Source organism: Petromyzon marinus, unplaced genomic scaffold (assembly GCF_048934315.1).
Source record: "Petromyzon marinus isolate PM22_M1 ecotype Great Lakes invasive population unplaced genomic scaffold, UKy_Petmar_22M1.pri1.0 PM_Scaffold_436, whole genome shotgun sequence".
Taxonomy (NCBI): domain Eukaryota; kingdom Metazoa; phylum Chordata; class Hyperoartia; order Petromyzontiformes; family Petromyzontidae; genus Petromyzon; species Petromyzon marinus.
The window spans coordinates 1-23,345 of record NW_027423431.1 but is presented as its reverse complement, the minus strand read 5'-3'; the positions used below and the strand labels follow the sequence as shown (position 1 = coordinate 23,345).

General features: G+C 47.9%; 1 protein-coding gene across 3 annotated transcripts in view; it reads right to left on the bottom strand.

Moving 5' to 3' along the window:
* Nucleotides 1-11,815, bottom strand: part of LOC142923347 (uncharacterized) — a 67,701-nt gene extending 55,886 nt beyond the window's left edge. The window contains exons 1-4 of one of the 3 annotated variants that reach the window (XM_076064423.1): nt 11,387-11,815; nt 10,789-10,924; nt 2,245-2,389; nt 1,225-1,284 (exon numbers count right to left, since the gene is read on the bottom strand). In XM_076064423.1, coding sequence (XP_075920538.1) covers nt 1,225-1,284; nt 2,245-2,389; nt 10,789-10,887 — 304 coding nt within the window. In that variant the 5' untranslated portion in view covers nt 10,888-10,924; nt 11,387-11,815. The remainder of the gene's footprint in view (nt 1-1,224; nt 1,285-2,244; nt 2,390-10,788; nt 10,925-11,386) is intronic. The other 2 variants (XM_076064421.1, XM_076064420.1) reach the window with 2 other exon arrangements.
* Nucleotides 11,816-23,345: the final 11,530 nt, after the last annotated feature.

Below are 23,345 nucleotides of genomic sequence, written 5' to 3'. Positions count from 1 at the left end.
TCTGTGTCTGTGTCTCACTGTGTCTGTGTCTCACTGTGTCTGTGTCTCTCTCTCACTGTGTCTGTGTCTCACTGTGTCTGTGTCTCACTGTGTCTGTGTCTCACTGTGTCTGTGTCTCACTGTGTCTGTGTCTGTGTCTCACTGTGTCTCTGTCTCACTGTGTCTCTCTGTGTCTGTGTCTCTCTGTGTCTGTGTCTCTCTGTGTCTGTGTCTCACTGTGTCTCTCTCTCACTGTGTCTCACTGTGTCTCACTGTGTCTGTGTCTCTCTCTCACTGTGTCTGTGTCTCACTGTGTCTGTGTCTCTGTGTCTCACTGTGTCTGTGTCTCACTGTGTCTGTGTCTGTGTCTCACTGTGTCTCTCTCTCACTGTGTCTGTGTCTCACTGTGTCTGTGTCTCACTGTGTCTGTGTCTGTGTCTCTCTGTGTCTCTCTCTCACTGTGTCTCTCTGTGTCTCTGTGTCTCACTCTGTCTGTGTCTCACTGTGTCTCTGTCTCACTGTGTCTGTGTCTCTCTGTGTCTCACTCTCACTGTGTCTGTGTCTCACTGTGTCTGTGTCTCACTGTGTCTGTGTCTCACTGTGTCTCTCTGTGTCTGTGTCTCACTGTGTCTGTGTCTGTGTCTCACTGTGTCTCAGTGTCTGTGTCTCTCACTGTGTCTGTGTCTCTCTGTGTCTCTCACTGTGTCTGTGTCTCTCTGTGTCTGTGTCTCTCTCTCACTGTGTCTGTGTCTCTCTCTCACTGTCTCACTGTGTCTCACTGTGTCTGTGTCTCTGTCTGTGTCTCTCTGTGTCTGTGTCTCACTGTGTCTGTGTCTCACTGTGTCTCACTGTGTCTGTGTCTCTCTCACTGTGTCTGTGTCTCTGTGTCTGTGTCTCACTGTGTCTGTGTCTCACTGTGTCTGTGTCTCACTGTGTCTGTGTCTCTCACTGTGTCTGTGTCTCACTGTGTCTGTGTCTCTCACTGTGTCTGTGTCTCACTTTGTCTGTGTCTCACTGTGTCTGTGTCTCACTGTGTCTCTGTCTCACTGTGTCTCTGTCTCACTGTGTCTCTCACTGTGTCTGTGTCTCTCACTGTGTCTGTGTCTCTCTCTCACTGTGTCTGTGTCTCACTGTGTCTCTCTGTGTCTCACTGTGTCTGTGTCTCACTGTGTCTCTCTCACTGTGTCTGTCTCTCTGTGTCTGTGTCTCACTGTGTCTCAGTTTGTCTGTGTCTGTGTCTCTGACCTGGGGTCTCTGCGTTGGCTGGGGGTGCTGGAGGTGCATTGTGGGAGGGCTCCAAAGATTCTGCGGTGAGGAAAGACAAAGACAGCCTAAGCACAGCACCACCACTCCCTCCCCCCACTACCTCCCCCCACTACCTCCCCCCACTACCTCCCCCCACTACCTCCCCCCACACTCCCTCCCCCCACACTCCCTCCCCCCACACTCCCTCCACCCACACTCCCTCCACCCACACTCCCTCCACCCATACTCCCTCCCCCCACACTCCCTCCCCCCCACACTCACTCCCCCCACACTCCCTCCCCCCACACTCCCTCCCCCCACACTCCCTCCCCCCACACTCCCTCCCCCCACACTCCCTCCCCCCACACTCCCCCAATTAGTGAGTGAGTGGGTGAGTGAGTGAGTGGGTGAGTGAGTGGGTGAGTGAGTGAGTGGGTGTGTGAGTGAGTGGGTGAGTGAGTGAGTGGGTGAGTGAGTGAGTGAGTGGGTGAGTGGGTGAGTGAGTGAGTGAGTGGGTGAGTGGTGAGAGAGTGAGTGAGTGAGTGGGTGAGTGAGTGAGTGGGTGAGTGAGTGAGTGAGTGGGTGAGTGAGTGAGTGGGTGAGTGGGTGAGTGGGTGAGTGGGTGAGTGAGTGAGTGAGTGAGTGGGTGAGTGAGTGAGTGAGTGGGTGAGTGAGTGAGTGGATGAGTGAGTGGGTGAGTGGGTGAGTGAGTGAGTGCGTGAGTGAGTGAGTGAGTGCGTGAGTGGGTGAGTGACTGAGTGGGTGAGTGGGTGAGTGAGTGAGTGAGTGGGTGAGTGGTGAGTGAGTGAGTGGTGAGTGAGTGAGTGGTGAGTGAGTGGTGAGTGGGTGAGTGAGTGATTGAGTGAGTGGGTGAGTGGGTGAGTGAGTGAGTGAGTGGTGAGTGGTGAGTGAGTGAGTGAATGGGTGAGTGAGCGAGTGGTGAGTGAGTGAGCAAGTGAGCGAGTGGTGAGTGAGTGAGCGAGTGAGCGAGTGGTGAGTGAGTGAGCGAGTGTAACTCACTTTCTTTTGCGAGGTTATTCTTGCGAAAGTCTCTGAACAGAGTGGGCATTCTCTTTTTGTCCCTGTCCTTGTCCTTGTCTCTGTCCTTGTCTCTGTCCTTGTCCCTGTCCTTGTCCTTGTCTCTGTCCCTCTTGATGGTAGACTGCTGGACACGGGAGTGAGAGGATGGGCGGGTGAGTGGGCGTTTGTCTGTGTGTGACAGCACTTGCCCCTACAGCCCTGCTAGAGGCTACCTGGGGGAGCTTTGTCTGTGTCTGTGTATAACAGCACTTGCCCCTACAGCCCTGCTAGAGGCTACCTGGGGTAGCTTTGTCTGTGTCTGTATAACAGCACTTGCCCCTACAGCCCTGCTAGAGGCTACCTGGGGTAGCTTTGTCTGTGTCTGTGTGTGACAGCACTTGCCCCTACAGCCCTGCTAGAGGCTACCTGGGGTAGCTTTGTCTGTGTCTGTGTGTAACAGCACTTGCCCCTACAGCCCTGCTAGAGGCTACCTGGGGTAGCTTTGTTTGTGTCTGTGTGTGACAGCACTTGCCCCTGCAGCCCTGCTAGAGGCTACCTGGGGTAGCTTTGTCTGTGTCTGTGTGTGACAGCACTTGCCCCTACAGCCCTGCTAGAGGCTACCTGGGGTAGCTTTGTCTGTGTCTGTGTGTGACAGCACTTGCCCCTACAGCCCTGCTAGAGGCTACCTGGGGTAGCTTTGTCTGTGTCTGTGTGACAGCACTTGCCCCTACAGCCCTGATAGAGGCTACCTGGGGTAGCTTTGTCTGTGTCTGTGTAACAGCACTTGCCCCTACAGCCCTGCTAGAGGCTACCTGGGGTAGCTTTGTCTGTGTCTGTGTAACAGCACTTGCCCCTACAGCCCTGCTAGTGGATACCTGGGGTAGCTTTGTCTGTGTAACAGCACTTGCCCCTACAGCCCTGCCAGAGGCTACCTGGGGGAAATTTGTCTGTGTCTGTGTAACAGCACTTGCCCCTACAGCCCTGATAGAGGCTACCTGGGGTAGCTTTGGCTGTGTCTGTGTAACAGCACTTGCCCCTACAGCCCTGCAAGAGGCTACCTGGGGGAGCTTTGTCTGTGTCTGTGTAACAGCACTTGCCCCTACAGCCCTGATAGAGGCTACCTGGGGTAGCTTTGTCTGTGTCTGTGTAACTGCACTTGCCCCTACAGCCCTGATAGAGGCTACCTGGGGGAGCTTTGTCTGTGTCTGTGTAACTGCACTTGCCCCTACAGCCCTGCTAGAGGCTACCTAGGGTAGCTTTGTCTGTGTCTGTGTGACAGCACTTGCCCCTACAGCCCTGCTAGAGGCTACCTGGGGGTACCTTTGTCTGTGTCTGTGTGACAGCACTTGCCCCTGCAGCCCTGCAAGAGGCTACCTGGGGGTAGCTTTGTCTGTGTGTCTGTGTAACAGCACTTGCCCCTACAGCCCTGCTAGAGGCTACCTGGGGTAGCTTTGTCTGTGTCTGTGTAACTGCACTTGCCCCTACAGCCCTGCCAGAGGCTACCTGGGGTAGCTTTGTCTGTGTCTGTGTAACTGCACTTGCCCCTACAGCCCTGCTAGAGGCTACCTGGGGGTAGCTTTGTCTGTGTCTGTGTCTAACACTGCACTTGCCCCTACAGCCCTGCTAGAGGCTACCTGGGGGAGCTTTGTCTGTGTCTGTGTAACAGCACTTGCCCCTACAGCCCTGCCAGAGGCTACCTGGGGGTAGCTTTGTCTGTGGAACAGCACTTGCCCCTACAGCCCTGCTAGAGGCTACCTGGGGGTAGCTTTGTCTGTGTGTCTGTGTAACAGCACTTGCCCCTACAGCCCTGCTAGAGGCTACCTGGGGTAGCTTTGTCTGTGACTGTGTGTGACAGCACTTGACCCTACAGCCCCTACTAGAGGCTACCTGGGGGTAGCTTTGCCTGTGTCTGTGTAACAGCACTTGCCCCTACAGCCCTGCTAGAGGCTACCTGGGGGTAGCTTTGTCTGTGTCTGTGTGACAGCACTTGCCCCTACAGCCCTGCTAGAGGCTACCTAGGGGTAGCTTTGTCTGTGTCTGTGTGACAGCACTTGCCCCTACAGCCCTGCTAGAGGCTACCTGGGGGGAGCTTTGTCTGTGTCTGTGTGTGACAGCACTTGCCCCTACAGCCCTGCTAGAGGTATCCTGGGGGAGCTTTGTCTGTGTCTGTGTAACAGCACTTGCCCCTACAGCCCTGCCAGAGGCTACCTGGGGGTAGCTTTGTCTGTGTCTGTGTGTAACAGCACTTGCCCCTACAGCCCTGCCAGAGGCTACCTGGGGGTAGCTTTGCCTTCACACGCACAAACGTGAAATAGGCAATTACCCATAATGCTTTGTAACTTCGCGCTCAGCTGACCGCTTAATGGGATTAACGAAGCAGAGGATAACAGAGACGCTGGGTAAGGCTCTCATTGGGTAGAGACTTTAACATTGAAGTCTATGGGTAGACACTTTAACATTGAAGTCTATGGGTAGACACTTTAACATTGAAGTCTATGGGTAGACACTTTAACATTGAAGTCTATGGGTAGACACTTTAACATTGGAGTCTATGGGTAGACACTTTAACATTGAAGTCTATGGGTAAACACTTTAACATTGAAGTCTATGGGTAGAGACTTTAACATTGAAGTCTATGGGTAGACACTTTAACATTGAAGTCTATGGGTAGACACTTTAACATTGAAGTCTATGGGTAGACACTTTAACATTGAAGTCTATGGGTAGACACTTTAACATTGAAGTCTATGGGTAGACACTTTAACATTGAAGTCTATGGGTAGACACTTTAACAATGAAGTCTATGGGTAGACACTTTAACAATGAAGTCTATGGGTAAACACTTTAACATTGGAGTCTATGGGTAGACACTTTAACATTGAAGTCTATGGGTAGACACTTTAACATTGAAGTCTATGGGTAGACACTTTAACATTGAAGTCTATGGGTAGACACTTTAACATTGAAGTCTATGGGTAGACACTTTAACATTGAAGTCTATGGGTAGACACTTTAACATTGAAGTCTATGGGTAGACACTTTAACATTGAAGTCTATGGGTAGACACTTTAACATTGAAGTCTATGGGTAGACACTTTAACATTGAAGTCTATGGGTAGACACTTTAACATTGAAGTCTATGGGTAGACACTTTAACATTGAAGTCTATGGGTAGACACTTTAACGTTGAAGTCTATGGGTAGACACTTTAACATTGAAGTCTATGGGTAGACACTTTAACATTGAAGTCTATGGGTAGACACTTTAACATTGAAGTCTACGGGTAGACACTTTAAAATTGAAGTCTACCGGTAGACACTTTAACATTGAAGTCTACGGGTAGACACTTTAACATAACATATGAAGTCTATCCGGGTAGACACTTTAACAGTTGAAGTCTATGGGTGCGACGACTTATTAACATTGAAGTCTATGGGTAGACACTTTAACATTGAAGTCTATGGGTAGACACTTTAACATTGAAGTCTATGGGTAGACACTTTAACATGAAGTCTATGGGTAGACACTTTAACATTGAAGTCTATGGGTAGACACTTTAACATTGAAGTCTATGGGTAGACACTTTAACATTGAAGTCTATGGGTAGACACTTTAACATTGAAGTCTATGGGTAGACACTTTAACATTGAAGTCTATGGGTAGACACTTTAACATTGAAGTCTATGGGTAGACACTTTAACATTGAAGTCTATGGGTAGACACTTTAACATTGAAGTCTATGGGTAGACACTTTAACATTGAAGTCTATGGGTAGACACTTTAACATTGAAGTCTATGGGTAGACACTTTAACATTGAAGTCTATGGGTAGACACTTTAACATTGAAGTCTATGGGTAGACACTTTAACATTGAAGTCTATGGGTAGACACTTTAACATTGAAGTCTATGGGTAGACACTTTAACATTGAAGTCTATGGGTAGACACTTTAACATTGAAGTCTATGGGTAGACACTTTAACATTGAAGTCTATGGGTAGACACTTTAACATTGAAGTCTATGGGTAGACACTTTAACATTGAAGTCTATGGGTAGACACTTTAACATTGAAGTCTATGGGTAGACACTTTAACATTGAAGTCTATGGGTAGACACTTTAACATTGAAGTCTATGGGTAGACACTTTAACATTGAAGTCTATGGGTAGACACTTTAACATTGAAGTCTATGGGTAGACACTTTAACATTGAAGTCTATGGGTAGACACTTTAACATTGAAGTCTATGGGTAGACACTTTAACATTGAAGTCTATGGGTAGACACTTTAACATTGAAGTCTATGGGTAGACACTTTAACATTGAAGTCTATGGGTAGACACTTTAACATTGAAGTCTATGGGTAGACACTTTAACATTGAAGTCTATGGGTAGACACTTTAACATTGAAGTCTATGGGTAGACACTTTAACATTGAAGTCTATGGGTAGACACTTTAACATTGAAGTCTATGGGTAGACACTTTAACATTGAAGTCTATGGGTAGACACTTTAACATTGAAGTCTATGGGTAGACACTTTAACATTGAAGTCTATGGGTAGACACTTTAACATTGAAGTCTATGGGTAGACACTTTAACATTGAAGTCTATGGGTAGACACTTTAACATTGAAGTCTATGGGTAGACACTTTAACATTGAAGTCTATGGGTAGACACTTTAACATTGAAGTCTAATGGGTAGACACTTTAACATTGAAGTCTATGGGTAGACACTTTAACATTGAAGTCTATGGGTAGACACTTTAACATTGAAGTCTATGGGTAGACACTTTAACATTGAAGTCTATGGGTAGACACTTTAACATTGAAGTCTATGGGTAGACACTTTAACATTGAAGTCTATGGGTAGACACTTTAACATTGAAGTCTATGGGTAGACACTTTAACATTGAAGTCTATGGGTAGACACTTTAACATTGAAGTCTATGAGTAGACACTTTAACATTGAAGTCTAAGGGTAGACACTTTAACATTGAAGTCTATGGGTAGACACTTTAACATTGAAGTCTACGGGTAGACACTTTAACATTGAAGTCTATGGGTAGACACTTTAACATTGAAGTCTATGGGTAGACACTTTAACATTGAAGTCTATGGGTAGACACTTTAACATTGAAGTCTATGGGTAGACACTTTAACATTGAAGTCTATGGGTAGACACTTTAACATTGAAGTCTACGGGTAGACACTTTAACGTTGAAGTCTATGGGTAGCCACTTTAACATTGAAGTATATGGGTAGACACTTTAACATTGAAGTCTATGGGTAGACACTTTAACATTGAAGTCTATGGGTAGACACTTTAACATTGAAGTCTACGGGTAGACACTTTAACATTGAAGTCTATGGGTAGACACTTTAACATTGAAGTCTATGGGTAGACACTTTAACATTGAAGTCTATGGGTAGACACTTTAACAATTGAAGTCTATGGGTAGACACTTTAACATTGAAGTCTATGGGTAGACACTTTAACATTGAAGTCTATGGGTAGACACTTTAACATTGAAGTCTATGGATAGACGCTTTAACATTGAAGTCTATGGGTAGACGCTTTAACATTGAAGTCTATGGGTAGACACTTTAACATTGAAGTCTATGGGTAGACACTTTAACATTGAAGTCTATGGGTAGACACTTTAACATTGAAGTCTATGGGTAGACACTTTAACATTGAAGTCTATGGGTAGACACTTTAACATTGAAGTCTATGGGTAGACACTTTAACATTGAAGTCTATGGGTAGACACTTTAACATTGAAGTCTATGGGTAGACACTTTAACATTGAAGTCTATGGGTAGACACTTTAACATTGAAGTCTATGGGTAGACACTTTAACATTGAAGTCTATGGGTAGACACTTTAACATTGAAGTCTATGGGTAGACACTTTAACATTGAAGTCTATGGGTAGACACTTTAACATTGAAGTCTATGGGTAGACACTTTAACATTGAAGTCTATGGGTAGACACTTTAACATTGAAGTCTATGGGTAGACACTTTAACATTGAAGTCTATGGGTAGACACTTTAACATTGAAGTCTATGGGTAGACACTTTAACATTGGAGTCTATGGGTAGACACTTTAACATTGAAGTCTATGGGTAGACACTTTAACATTGAAGTCTATGGGTAGACACTTTAACATTGAAGTCTATGGGTAGACACTTTAACATTGAAGTCTATGGGTAGACACTTTAACATTGAAGTCTATGGGTAGACACTTTAACATTGAAGTCTATGGGTAGACACTTTAACATTGAAGTCTATGGGTAGACACTTTAACATTGAAGTCTATGGGTAGACACTTTAACATTGAAGTCTATGGGTAGACACTTTAACATTGAAGTCTATGGGTAGACACTTTAACATTGAAGTCTATGGGTAGACACTTTAACATTGAAGTCTATGGGTAGACACTTTAACATTGAAGTCTACGGGTAGACACTTTAACATTGAAGTCTATGGGTAGACACTTTAACATTGAAGTCTATGGGTAGTAAACGTGTCTAGACACTTTAACATTGGAGTCTATGGGTAGACACTTTAACATTGAAGTCTATGGGTAGACACTTTAACATTGAAGTCTATGGGTAGACACTTTAACATTGAAGTCTACGGGTAGATACTTTAACATTGAAGTCTATGGGTAGACACTTTAACATTGAAGTCTATGGGTAGACACTTTAACATTGAAGTCTATGGGTAGACACTTTAACATTGAAGTCTATGGGTAGACACTTTAACATTGAAGTCTATGGGTAGACACTTTAACGTTGAAGTCTACGGGTAGACACTTTAACATTGAAGTCTACGGGTAGACACTTTAACATTGAAGTCTATGGGTAGACACTTTAACATTGAAGTCTATGGGTAGACACTTTAACATTGAAGTCTATGGGTAGACACTTTAACATTGAAGTCTACGGGTAGACACTTTAACATTGAAGTCTATGCGTAGACACTTTAACATTGAAGTCTATGGGTAGACACTTTAACATTGAAGTCTACGGGTAGACACTTTAACATTGAAGTCTATGGGTAGACACTTTAACATTGAAGTCTACGGGTAGACACTTTAACATTGAAGTCTACGGGTAGACACTTTAACATTGAAGTCTACGGGTAGACACTTTAACATTGAAGTCTATGGGAAGACACTTTAACATTGAAGTCTATGGGTAGACACTTTAACATTGAAGTCTATGGGTAGACACTTTAACATTGAAGTCTATGGGTAGACACTTTAACATTGAAGTCTATGGGTAGACACTTTAACATTGAAGTCTATGGGTAGACACTTTAACATTGAAGTCTATGGGTAGACACTTTAACATTGAAGTCTATGGGTAGACACTTTAACATTGAAGTCTATGGGTAGACACTTTAACATTGAAGTCTATGGGTAGACACTTTAACATTGAAGTCTATGGGTAGACACTTTAACATTGAAGTCTATGGGTAGACACTTTAACGTTGAAGTCTACGGGTAGACACTTTAACATTGAAGTCTACGGGTAGACACTTTAACATTGAAGTCTATGCGTAGACACTTTAACATTGAAGTCTATGGGTAGACACTTTAACATTGAAGTCTACGGGTAGACACTTTAACATTGAAGTCTATGGGTAGACACTTTAACATTGAAGTCTACGGGTAGACACTTTAACATTGAAGTCTACGGGTAGACACTTTAACATTGAAGTCTACGGGTAGACACTTTAACATTGAAGTCTATGGGAAGACACTTTAACATTGAAGTCTATGGGTAGACACTTTAACATTGAAGTCTATGGGTAGACACTTTAACATTGAAGTCTATGGGTAGACACTTTAACATTGAAGTCTATGGGTAGACACTTTAACATTGAAGTCTATGGGTAGACACTTTAACATTGAAGTCTATGGGTAGACACTTTAACATTGAAGTCTATGGGTAGGACACTTTAACATTGAAGTCTATGGGTAGACACTTTAACTTTGAAGTCTACGGGTAGACACTTTAACATTGAAGTCTATGGGTAGACACTTTAACATTGAAGTCTATGGGTAGACACTTTAACATTGAAGTCTACGGGTAGACACTTTAACATTGAAGTCTATGGGTAGACACTTTAACATTGAAGTCTATGGGTAGACACTTTAACATCGAAGTCTATGGGTAGACACTTTAACGTTGAAGTCTATGGGTAGACACTTTAACATTGAAGTCTATGGGTAGACACTTTAACATTGAAGTCTATGGGTAGACACTTTAACGTTGAAGTCTATGGGTAGACACTTTAACGTTGAAGTCTATGGGTAGACACTTTAACATTGAAGTCTATGGGTAGACACTTTAACATTGAAGTCTATGGGTAGACACTTTAACAATGAAGTCTATGGGTAGACACTTTAACATTGAAGTCTATGGGTAGACACTTTAACATTGAAGTCTACGGGTAGACACTTTAACATTGAAGTCTATGGGTAGACACTTTAACACTGAAGTCTATGGGTAGACACTTTAACATTGGGGTCACCTTTTTCCAGGACAGGATGTGTATCTTGCGTTTGTCCGAGGGTTGTCGATCTGCGTGTCTGTCTGCGGCTCGCAGTGCCCGCGTCTTGATTCCGTGCATCTTCGCAAAGACGGACAAGATCTGAAGCAACGCCTCACTGGAAAGACAGAGACACAGGAGAGAGACACGGAGAGAGAAACGCAGGGAGAGAGACACACAGAGAGAGAGAGAGACACAGGGGAGAGAGACGCAGGGAGAGAGACACACAGACATACAATGTCACCCACCCACCCACACACCCACTTACCCACCCACTTACCCACTCACTCACTCACCCACTCACCCACCCACTAACTCACCCACCCACTAACTCACCCACCCACTAACTCACCCACCCACTAACTCACCCACCCACTCACTCACTCACCCACCCACTAAGTCACCCACCCACTCACTCACCCACTCACCCACTCACTCACCTACCCACCCACCCACCCACCCACTCACCCACCCACTAACCCACCCACCCACTAACCCACCCACCCACTAACCCACCCACCCACTAACCCACCCACCCACTAACCCACCCACCCACTAACCCACCCACCCACTCACTCACCTTCTCTCATCACCGTGGTGGTCTCTGTGGAGAGAGAGACAAGAGAGAGACAGTGTTAATGGTGATTGAGAGAGACAGTGTTAATGGTGATAGAGAGAGACGGAGAGAGAGACAAGAGAGAGAGAGAGACAGTGTTAATGGTGATAGAGAGAGACAGGGAGAGAGAGAGAGAGACAGGGAGAGTGGGGAGAGACAGAGAGAGAGAGACAGGGAGAGACAGAGAGAGAGACAGGGAGAGACAGAGAGAGAGAGACAGGGAGAGACAGGGAGAGAGACAGGGAGAGAGAGGCAGGGAGAGAGAGAGACAGGGAGAGACAGAGAGAGAGAGAGACAGGGAGAGAGACAGAGACAGGGAGAGAGAGAGACAGGGAGAGAGACAGAGAGAGAGACAGGGAGAGAGAGAGACAGAGAGAGTGGGGAGAGAGTGGGGAGAGAGTGGGGAGAGGGGGGAGAGAGTGGGGAGAGAGTGGGGAGAGAGGGGGGGGGAGAGGGGAGAGAGAGGGGGAGAGGGGGGGGGAGAGAGGGGAGAGAGAGGGGAGAGAGGGAGGGGGGAGAGAGGGGGGAGAGAGGGAGGGAGAGTGGGGGGAGAGAGGGGGGAGAGAGGGAGGGGGGAGAGAGGGGGGAGAGTGGGGAGGGAGGGGGGAGAGTGGGGAGAGAGGGGGGGAGGGAGTGAGGGGGGAGAGAGGGGGGAGAGTGGGGGGAGAGGGGGGAAGAGGGGGGAGAGTGGGGGGGAGAGTGGGGAGAGAGGGGGGAGAGAGGGGGGGGGAAGTGGGGAGAGAGGTGGGGAGAGTGGGGAGAGAGAGGGGGGAGAAAGGGCGGAGAGTGGGGGGAGAGGGGGGGGAGAGAGGGAGGGGGGAGGGGGAGAGAGGGTGGGGGGAGGGGGATAGTGGGGGGAGAGAGGGGGGAGAGAGGGAGGGGAGAGATCAATAGGGACGTGGTCTAAATTCATGAGTAAAATAAACAGAGAGAGAGAGAGTGTGCGATAGAGCGAGACTCCTCTCTCTCTCTCTCTCATCCTTCTCTCTCAGAGTAAAGAGAGAGGGATAGAGAGCGAGAGAGAGAGAAGGAAGAGAGAGCGAGAGAGAGAGGGGATAGAGAGAGAGAGAAAGAGAGAGAGTAGAGAGACAGAGAGAGACAGAGTAGAGTAGAGAGAGGGATAGAGAGCGAGAGAGACTAGAGAGACAGAGAGAGAGACAGAGAGAGAGTGTGCGATAGAGCGAGACTCTCTCTCTCATCCTTCTCTCTCAGAGTAAAGAGAGAAGGAAGAGAGAGCGAGAGAGAGAGAGGGGATAGAGAGAGAGAGAGAGAGAAAGAGTAGAGAGTCAGAGAGAGTAGAGAGACAGAGAGAGACAGAGTAGAGTAGAGAGAGAGGGATAGAGAGACAGAGAGAGAAGAAATAGAGAGAGAGAGAGAGTAGAGAGAGAGCGAGAGGAGAGACAGTCGAGGAGATAGTCGAGGAGAGAGACAGAGTAGAGTAGAGTAGGGAGTCAAAGAGACTAGAGAGACAGAGAGAGAGTGTGCGATAGAGCGAGACTCCCCTCTCTCTCTCTCTCATCCTTCTCTCTCAGAGTAAAGAGAGAGGAGGAAGAGAGAGCGAGAGAGAGAGGAGATAGAGAGAGAGAGAGAAAGAGAGAGAGTAGAGAGTACAGAGACAGAGATAAAGAGACAGAGTAGACTAGAGAGAGAGGGATAGAGAGAGAGAGTAGAGAAAGTAGAGAGTAGGGAAGAGGGAGAGCGAGAGGAGAGACAGCCGAGGAGATAGTCGAGAGACAGAGTAGAGTAGAGAGACAGAGAGAGACAGAGAGAGTAGAGAGACAGAGAGACATAGAGAGTAGAGAGTCAGAGAGACTAGAGAGAGTAGAGAGACAGAGAGAGAGTGTGCGATAGAGCGAGACTCCCCTCTCTCTCTCTCTCTCATCCTTCTCTCTCAGAGTAAAGAGAGAGGAGGAAGAGAGAGCGAGAGAGAGAGGGGATAGAGAGAGAGAGAAAGAGAGAGAGTAGAGAGAGTAGAGAGACAGAGAGAAAGAGAGAAAGAGACAGAGTAGACTAGAGAGAGAGGGATAGAGAGAGAGTAGAGAGAGTAGAGAGTAGAGTAGAGGGAGAGCGAGAGGAGAGACAGCCGAGGAGATAGTCGAGAGACAGAGTAGAGTAGAGAGACAGAGAGAGACAGAGAGACAGAGAGAGACAGAGAGAGTAGAGAGTCAGAGAGACATAGAGAGTAGAGAGTCAGAGAGACTAGAGAGACAGAGAGAGTGTACGATAGAACGAGACTCCCCTCTCTCTCTCTCTCATCCTTCTCTCTCAGAGTAAAGAGAGAGGGATAGAGAGAGCGATAGAGAGCGAGAGAGAGAAGGAAGAGAGAGCAAGAGAGAGAGGGGATAGAGAGAGAGAAAGAGAGAGAGTAGAGAGTCAGAGAGAGTAGAGAGACAGAGAGAGACAGAGTAGAGTAGAGAGAGGGATAGAGAGCGAGAGAAACTAGAGAGACAGAGAGAGAGAGAGACAGAGAGAGAGTGTGCGATAGAGCGAGACTCTCTCTCTCTCTCATCCTTCTCTCTCAGAGTAAAGAGAGAAGGAAGAGAGAGCGAGAGAGAGAGAGGGGATAGAGAGAGAGAGAGAGAAAGAGTAGAGAGTCAGAGAGAGTAGAGAGACAGAGTAGAGTAGAGAGAGGGATAGAGAGACAGAGAGAGAAGAAATAGAGAGAGAGAGAGAGAGTAGAGAGAGCGAGAGGAGAGACAGTCGAGGAGATAGTCGAGGAGAGAGACAGAGTAGAGTAGAGTAGGGAGTCAAAGAGACTAGAGAGACAGAGAGAGAGTGTGCGATAGAGCGAGACTCCCCTCTCTCTCTCTCTCATCCTTCTCTCTCAGAGTAAAGAGAGAGGAGGAAGAGAGAGCGAGAGAGAGAGGGGATAGAGAGAGAGAGAAAGAGAGAGAGAGAGTAGAGAGAGTAGAGAGACAGAGATAAAGAGACAGAGTAGACTAGAGAGAGAGGGATAGAGAGAGAGAGTAGAGAGAGTAGAGAGTAGAGGGAGAGCGAGAGGAGAGACAGCCGAGGAGATAGTCGAGAGACAGAGTAGAGTAGAGAGACAGAGAGAGACAGAGAGAGTAGAGAGACAGAGAGACATAGAGAGTAGAGAGTCAGAGAGACTAGAGAGAGTAGAGAGACAGAGAGAGAGTGTGCGATACAGCGAGACTCCCCCCCCTCTCTCTCTCTCTCTCATCCTTCTCTCTCAGAGTAAAGAGAGAGGGATAGAGAGAGCGAGAGAGAGAGGGAGAGAGAAAGAAGAGAGAGCGAGAGAGAGGGGATAGAGAGAGAGAGAGACAGAGAGAGTAGAGAGAGAAAGAGAGAGAGTAGAGAGAGTAGAGAGAGCGAGAGGAGAGACAGCCGAGGAGATAGTCGAGAGAGAGACAGAGTAGACTAGAGACAGAGTAGAGTAGAGAGACAGAGAGAGACAGAGTAGAGTAGAGAGTCAGAGAAAGACTAGAGAGACAGAGAGAGAGACAGAGAGAGAGAGTGTGCGATAGAGCGAGACTCTCTCTCTCTTCATCCTTCTCTCTCAGAGTAAAGAGAGAAGGATAGAGAGAGCGAGAGAGAGAGAGGGAGGGAGAGAGGAGGAAGAGAGAGACAGAGAGAGAGCGAGAGAGTGGAGAGACAGAGAGAGAGAGTAGAGAGACAGAGTAGAGTAGACAGACAGAGAGACAGAGAGAGTATAGAGTACAGAGACAGAGAGAGAGGGATAGAGGGAGAGTAGAGAGAGTAGAGAGACAGAGAGAGCGAGAGGAGAGAGAGGAGAGACAGCCGAGGAGATAGTCGAGAGAGAGACAGAGTAGAGTAGAGAGTCAGAGAGAGTAGAGAGACAGAGAGAGACAGAGTAGAGTAGAGAGAGGGATAGAGAGCGAGAGAGACTAGAGAGACAGAGAGAGAGACAGAGAGAGAGTGTGCGATAGAGCGAGACTCTCTCTCTCTCTCATCCTTCTCTCTCAGAGTAAAGAGAGAAGGAAGAGAGAGCGAGAGAGAGAGAGAGGGGATAGAGAGAGAGAGAGAGAAAGAGTAGAGAGTCAGAGAGAGTAGAGAGACAGAGAGAGACAGAGTAGAGTAGAGAGAGGGATAGAGAGACAGAGAGAGAAGAAATAGAGAGAGAGAGAGAGTACAGAGAGAGCGAGAGGAGAGACAGTCGAGGAGATAGTCGAGGAGAGAGACAGAGTAGAGTAGAGTAGGGAGTCAAAGAGACTAGAGAGACAGAGAGAGAGTGTGCGATAGAGCGAGACTCCCCTCTCTCTCTCTCATCCTTCTCTCTCAGAGTAAAGAGAGAGGGATAGAGAGAGAGAGAGTAGAGAGAGTAGAGAGGAGAGACAGTCGAGGAGATAGTCGAGAGAGAGAGACAGAGTAGAGTAGAGAGTCAGAGAAAGACTAGAGAGACAGAGAGAGTAGAGAGAGAGAGTGTGCGATAGAGAGAGACTCCCCCCCCTCTCTCTCTCCCTCTCATCCTTCTCTCTCAGAGTAAAGAGAGAGGGATAGAGAGAGCGAGAGAGAGAAGGAAGAGAGAGCGAGAGAGAGAGGGGATAGGGAGAGAGAAAGAGAGAGAGTAGAGAGTCAGAGAGAGTAGAGAGACAGAGAGAGACAGAGTAGAGTAGAGAGAGGGATAGAGAGACAGAGAGAGACTAGAGAGACAGAGAGAGAGACAGAGAGAGAGAGTGTGCGATAGAGCGAGACTCTCTCTCTCTCTCATCCTTCTCTCTCAGAGTAAAGAGAGAAGGAAGAGAGAGCGAGAGAGAGAGAGAGGGATAGAGAGAGAGAGAGAAAGAGTAGAGAGTCAGAGAGAGTAGAGAGGTAGAGTAGAGAGAGGGATAGAGAGACAGAGAGAGAAGAAATAGAGAGAGAGAGAGAGTAGAGAGAGAGCGAGAGGAGAGACAGTCGAGGAGATAGTCGAGGAGAGAGACAGAGTAGAGTAGAGTAGGGAGTCAAAGAGACTAGAGAGACAGAGAGAGAGTGTGCGATAGAGCGAGACTCCCCTCTCTCTCTCTCTCATCCTTCTCTCTCAGAGTAAAGAGAGAGGAGGAAGAGAGAGCGAGAGAGAGAGGGGATAGAGAGAGAGAGAGAAAGAGAGAGAGAGTAGAGAGAGTAGAGAGACAGAGATAAAGAGACAGAGTAGACTAGAGAGAGAGGGATAGAGAGAGAGTAGAGAGAGTAGAGAATAAAGTAGAGGGAGAGCGAGAGGAGAGACAGCCGAGGAGATAGTCGAGAGACAGAGTAGAGTAGAGTAGAGAGACAGAGAGAGACAGAGAGAGTAGAGAGACAGAGAGAGACAGAGAAAGTAGAGAGTCAGAGAGACTAGAGAGACAGAGAGAGAGTGTGCGATAGAGCGAGACTCCCCTCTCTCTCTCTCTCATCCTTCTCTCTCAGAGTAAAGAGAGAGGAGGAAGAGAGAGCGAGAGAGAGAGGGGATAGAGAGAGAGAGAAAGAGAGAGAGTAGAGAGAGTAGAGAGACAGAGAGAAAGAGACAGAGTAGACTAGAGAGAGAGGGATAGAGAGAGAGAGTAGAGAAAGTAGAGAGTAGGGAAGAGGGAGAGCGAGAGGAGAGACAGCCGAGGAGATAGTCGAGAGACAGAGTAGAGTAGAGAGACAGAGAGAGACTGAGAGAGACAGAGAGAGTAGAGAGACAGAGAGACATAGAGAGTAGAGAGTCAGAGAGACTAGAGAGAGTAGAGAGACAGAGAGAGAGAGTGTGCGATAGAGCGAGACTCCCCCTCTCTCTCTCTCTCATCCTTCTCTCTCAGAGTAAAGAGAGAGGAGGAAGAGAGAGCGAGAGAGAGAGGGGATAGAGAGAGAGAGAGAAAGAGAGAGAGTAGAGAGAGTAGAGAGACAGAGAGAAAGAGACAGAGTAGACTAGAGAGAGAGGGATAGAGAGAGAGAGTAGAGAAAGTAGAGAGTAGGGAAGAGGGAGAGCGAGAGGAGAGACAGCCGAGGAGATAGTCGAGAGACAGAGTAGAGTAGAGAGACAGAGAGAGACAGAGAGAGTAGAGAGAGACAGAGAGACATAGAGAGTAGAGAGTCAGAGAGACTAGAGAGAGTAGAGAGACAGAGAGAGAGAGTGTGCGATAGAGCGAGACTCCCCCTCTCTCTCTCTCTCATCCTTCTCTCTCAGAGTAAAGAGAGAGGGATAGAGAGCGAGAGAGAGAAGGAAGAGAGAGCGAGAGAGAGAGAGGGGATAGAGAGAGAGAGAGAGAGAAAGAGTAGAGAGTCAGAGAGAGTAGAGAGACAGAGAGAGACAGAGTAGAGTAGAGAGAGGGATAGAGAGCGAGAGAGACTAGAGAGACAGAGAGAGAGACAGAGAGAGAGTGTGCGATAGAGCGAGACTCTCTCTCTCTCTCTCATCCTTCTCTCTCAGAGTAAAGAGAGAAGGAAGAGAGAGCGAGAGAGAGAGAGAGGGGAGAGAGAGAGAGAGAAAGAGTAGAGAGTCAGAGAGAGTAGAGAGACAGAGAGAGACAGAGTAGAGTAGAGAGAGGGATAGAGAGACAGAGAGAGAAGAAATAGAGAGAGAGAGAGAGTAGAGAGAGAGCGAGAGGAGAGACAGTCGAGGAGATAGTCGAGGAGAGAGACAGAGTAGAGTAGAGTAGGGAGTCAAAGAGACTAGAGAGACAGAGAGAGAGTGTGCGATAGAGCGAGACTCCCCCCTCTCTCTCTCTCATCCTTCTCTCTCAGAGTAAAGAGAGAGGGATAGAGAGAGCGAGAGAGAGAGGGGATAGAGAGAGAGAGAAAGAGAGAGAGAGTAGAGAGAGTAGAGAGAGTAGAGAGACAGAGATAAAGAGACAGAGTAGACTAGAGAGAGAGGGGATAGAGAGAGAGTAGAGAGAGTAGAGAGTAGAGTAGAGGGAGAGCGAGAGGAGAGACAGCCGAGGAGATAGTCGAGAGACAGAGTAGAGTAGAGAGACAGAGAGAGACAGAGAGAGTAGAGAGACAGAGAGACATAGAGAGTAGAGAGTCAGAGAGACTAGAGAGAGTAGAGAGACAGAGAGAGAGAGTGTGCGATAGAGCGAGACTCCCCTCTCTCTCTCCCTCTCATCCTTCTCTCTCAGAGTAAAGAGAGAGGAGGAAGAGAGAGCGAGAGAGAGAGGGGATAGAGAGAGAGAGAAAGAGAGAGAGAGTAGAGAGAGTAGAGAGACAGAGATAAAGAGACAGAGTAGACTAGAGAGAGAGGGATAGAGAGAGAGTAGAGAGAGTAGAGAGTAGAGGGAGAGCGAGAGGAGAGACAGCCGAGGAGATAGTCGAGAGACAGAGTAGAGTAGAGAGTCAGAGAGAGACTAGAGAGACAGAGAGAGTAGAGAGTCAGAGAGACTAGAGAGAGAGTAGAGTAGGGAGTCAAAGAGACTAGAGAGACAGAGAGAGAGTGTGCGATAGAGCGAGACTCCCCTCTCTCTCTCTCTCATCCTTCTCTCTCAGAGTAAAGAGAGAGGGATAGAGAGAGCGAGAGAGAGAGAGGGAGGGAGAGAGGAGGAAGAGAGAGAGTAGAGAGACAGAGATAAAGAGACAGAGTAGACTAGAGAGAGAGGGATAGAGAGAGAGAGAGTAGAGAGAGTAGAGAGTAGAGGGAGAGCGAGAGGAGAGACAGCCGAGGAGATAGTCGAGAGACAGAGTAGAGTAGAGAGTCAGAGAGAGACTAGAGAGAGACAGAGAGAGTAGAGAGACAGAGAGAGTAGAGAGTCAGAGAGACATAGAGAGTAGAGAGTCAGAGAGAGACTAGAGAGAGTAGAGAGACAGAGAGAGAGAGTGTGCGATAGAGCGAGACTCCCCCTCTCTCTCTCTCTCATCCTTCTCTCTCAGAGTAAAGAGAGAGGAGGAAGAGAGAGCGAGAGAGAGAGAGGGGATAGAGAGAGAGAGAGAAAGAGAGAGAGAGTAGAGAGAGTAGAGAGACAGAGATAAAGAGACAGAGTAGACTAGAGAGAGAGGGATAGAGAGAGAGAGTAGAGAGAGTAGAGAGTAGAGGGAGAGCGAGAGGAGAGACAGCCGAGGAGATAGTCGAGAGACAGAGTAGAGTAGAGAGTCAGAGAGAGACTAGAGAGAGACAGAGAGAGTAGAGAGTCAGAGAGACTAGAGAGACAGAGAGAGACAGAGAGAGTAGAGAGACAGAGAGACTAGAGAGTCAGAGAGAGTAGAGAGACAGAGAGAGAGTGTGCGATAGAGCGAGACTCCCCCCCTCTCTCTCCCTCTCATCCTTCTCTCTCAGAGTAAAGAGAGAGAGGGATAGAGAGCGAGAGAGACGGGGGGAGAGAGAAGGAAGAGAGAGACAGAGAGAGAGAGCGAGAGAGAGTGTACGATAGAACGAGACTCCCCCCTCTCTCTCTCTCTCATCCTTCTCTCTCAGAGTAAAGAGAGAGGGATAGAGAGAGAGAGGGAGGGAGAGAGGAGGAAGAGAGAGACAGAGAGAGAGAGCGAGAGAGTAGAGAGACAGAGAGAGAGAGTAGAGAGGAGAGACAGCCGAGGAGATAGTCGAGAGAGAGACAGAGTAGAGTAGAGAGTCAGAGAGACTAGACAGACAGAGAGAGACAGAGTAGAGTAGAGAGTCAGAGAGACTAGAGAGTCAGAGAGACTAGAGAGACAGAGAGAGAGTGTGCGATAGAGCGAGACTCCTCTCTCCCTCTCATCCTTCTCTCTCAGAGTAAAGAGAGAGAGGGATAGAGAGAGCGAGAGAGAGAGAAGGAAGAGAGAGCGAGAGAGAGAGGGGATAGAGAGAGAGAAAAAGAGACAGAGTAGAGTAGAGAGTCAGAGAGAGTAGAGAGACAGAGAGAGAGTAGAGTAGAGAGTCAGAGAGAGTAGAGAGACAGAGAGAGACAGAGAGAGTAGAGAGTCAGAGAGACTAGAGAGACAGAGAGAGACAGAGAGAGTAGAGAGTCAGAGAGACTAGAGAGACAGAGAGAGACAGAGAGAGTAGAGAGTCAGAGAGACTAGAGAGACAGAGAGAGAGTGTGCGATAGAGCGAGACTCCCCCTCTCTCTCTCTCTCATCCTTCTCTCTCAGAGTAAAGAGAGAGGGATAGAGAGAGCGAGAGAGAGAGGGAGAGAGAAAGAAGAGAGAGCGAGAGAGAGGGGATAGAGGAGAGAGAGAGACAGAGAGAGAGTAGAGAGAGAAAGAGAGAGAGTAGAGAGAGTAGAGAGAGCGAGAGGAGAGACAGCCGAGGAGATAGTCGAGAGAGAGACAGAGTAGAGTAGAGAGTCAGAGAGAGACAGAGTAGACTAGAGACAGAGTAGAGTAGAGAGACAGAGAGAGACAGAGTAGAGTAGAGAGTCAGAGAAAGACTAGAGAGACAGAGAGAGAGACAGAGAGAGTAGAGAGTCAGAGAGACTAGAGAGACAGAGAGACAGAGAGAGAGTGTGCGATAGAGCGAGACTCCCCTCTCTCTCTCTCTCATCCTTCTCTCTCAGAGTAAAGAGAGAGGGATAGAGAGAGAGAGAGGGAGGGAGAGAGGAGGAAGAGAGACAGAGAGAGAGCGAGAGAGTGGAGAGACAGAGAGAGAGTAGAGAGACAGAGTAGAGTAGACAGACAGAGAGACAGAGAGAGTAGAGAGTACAGAGACAGAGAGAGAGAGGGATAGAGGGAGAGTAGAGAGAGTAGAGAGACAGAGAGAGCGAGAGAGAGAGAGAGGAGAGACAGCCGAGGAGATAGTCGAGAGAGAGACAGAGTAGAGTAGAGAGTCAGAGAGAGAGACTAGAGAGACAGAGATACAGAGAGAGAGTGTGCGATAGAGCGAGACTCTCCTCTCTCTCGTCCTTCTCTCTCAGAGTAAAGAGAGAGGGATAGAGAGCGAGAGAGAGAGAGAGGGGATAGAGAGAGTAGAGTAGAGGGAGAGCGAGAGGAGAGACAGCCGAGGAGATAGTCGAGGAGAGAGATACAGAGTAGAGTAGAGAGTCAGAGAGAGTAGAGAGACAGAGAGAGAGACAGAGAGAGAGACAGAGTAGACTAGAGAGAGAGAGGAATAGAGAGAGGGATAGAGAGAGAGTAGAGAGTGAGAGAGACAGAGAGGAGATAGTCGAGGAGAGAGACAGAGTAGAGTAGATAGTCATAGAGAGTAGAGAGACAGAGAGAGAGACAGAGAGAGAGTGCGATAGAGACTCCCCCCTCTCTCTCTCATCCTTCTCTCTCAGAGTAAAGAGAGAGGGATATAGAGAGCGAGAGAGAGAGAAGGAAGAGAGAGAGCGAGAGAGAGAGGGGATAGAGAGAGAGAAAGAGAGAGAGAGTCAGAGAGACTAGAGAGACAGAGAGACAGAGTAGACTAGAGAGAGAGTGATAGAGAGAGAAGGAAGAGAGAGAAAGAGAGAGTAGAGAGTAGAGAGAGCGAGAGGAGAGACAGCCGAGGAGATAGTCGAGGAGATATTCCAGAGAGAGAGAGTAGATTAGAGAGACAGAGAGAGACTAGAGAGACAGAGAGAGACTAGAGAGACAGAGAGAGAGACAGAGAGAGAGTGTGCGATAGAACAAGACTCCCCCTCTCTCTCTCTCTCTCATCCTTCTCTCTCAGAGTAAAGAGAGAGGGATAGAGAGCGAGAGAGAGAGGGGATAGAGAGTAGAGAGTCAGAGAGAGTAGAGAGAGCGAGAGGAGAGACAGCCGAGGAGACAGTCGAGGAGATAGTCGAGAGAGAGACAGAGTAGAGAGTCAGAGAGAGTGCGATAGAGCGAGACTCCCCCCCTCTCTCTCTTTCTCTCTCATTCTTCTCTCTCAGAGTAAAGAGAGAGGGATAGAGAGAGCGAGAGAGAGAGAGATAGAGAGAGGAGGAAGAGAGAGACAGAGAGACAGAGAGACAGAGAGTAGAGAGACAGAGAGTAGAGAGACAGAGAGAGTAGAGAGAGGGATAGAGATAGTAGAGAGAGAACAAGAGAGTAGAGAGACAGAGAGAGTAGAGAGAGTAGAGAGAGCGAGAGGAGAGAGAGGAGAGACAGCCGAGGAGATAGTCAAGAGAGAGAGACAGAGTAGAGTAGAGAGTCAGAGAGAGTAGAGAGACAGAGGGACAGAGAGAGTAGAGTAGAGAGACAGTCGAGGAGATAGTCAAGAGAGAGAGACAGAGTAGACTAGAGAGTCAGAGAGAGTAGAGAGACAGAGAGAGAGAGAGTAGAGTAGAGAGACAGCCGAGGAGATAGTCGAGAGAGAGAGTAAAGAGAGACAGAGAGAGAGACAGAGAGAGTAGAGAGACAGAGAGAGACAGAGAGAGAGAGTAGAGAGACAGAGAGAAAGAGAGTAGAGAGACACAGAGAGAGAGACAGAGATAGTCGAGAGAGAGTAGAGTAGAGAGACAGAGAGAGAGTAGAGAGACAGAGAGAAAGAGAGTAGAGAGACACAGAGAGAGAGACAGAGAGAGAGTAGAGAGACACAGAGAGAGAGACAGAGATAGTCGAGAGAGAGTAGAGTAGAGAGACAGAGTAGAGTAGAGAGACAGAGAGAGAGTAGAGAGACAGAGAGAGAGTAGAGAGACAGAGAGAGCGACAGAGAGACAGAGTAGAGTAGAGAGACAGAGACAGAGAGAGACAGAGTAGAGTAGAGAGACAGAGACACAGACAGAGACAGACATCGCTGCCCCGGTCAGATTCGCGCGAGGAGTTGAGGGAGGTGATGGCCTCCCGGCCCCCCTGAGGCCGGGCCAACTTCACCCCCTGCCTGGCTGACGGCTTTAGGAGCCTTTCCTGAGTCTCATCAGGCGGAGGAGGCTCGAGGCGGCCTGGGTTTTGCTCAGGTCGGTCCTGACGACGTCCTCCTCCTCCTCATCATCCTCCTCATCCTCCTCCTCATCGTCATCATCATCCTCCTCATCCTCATCATCCTCCTCATCCTCATCATCCTCATCATCCTCATCATCCTCCTCATCCTCCTCCTCCTCCTCCTCATCATCCTCCTCCTCCTCATCATCCTCCTTCTCATCATCCTCCTCATCCTCCTCCTCCTCATCATCCTCCTCCTCCTCATCATCCTCATCAT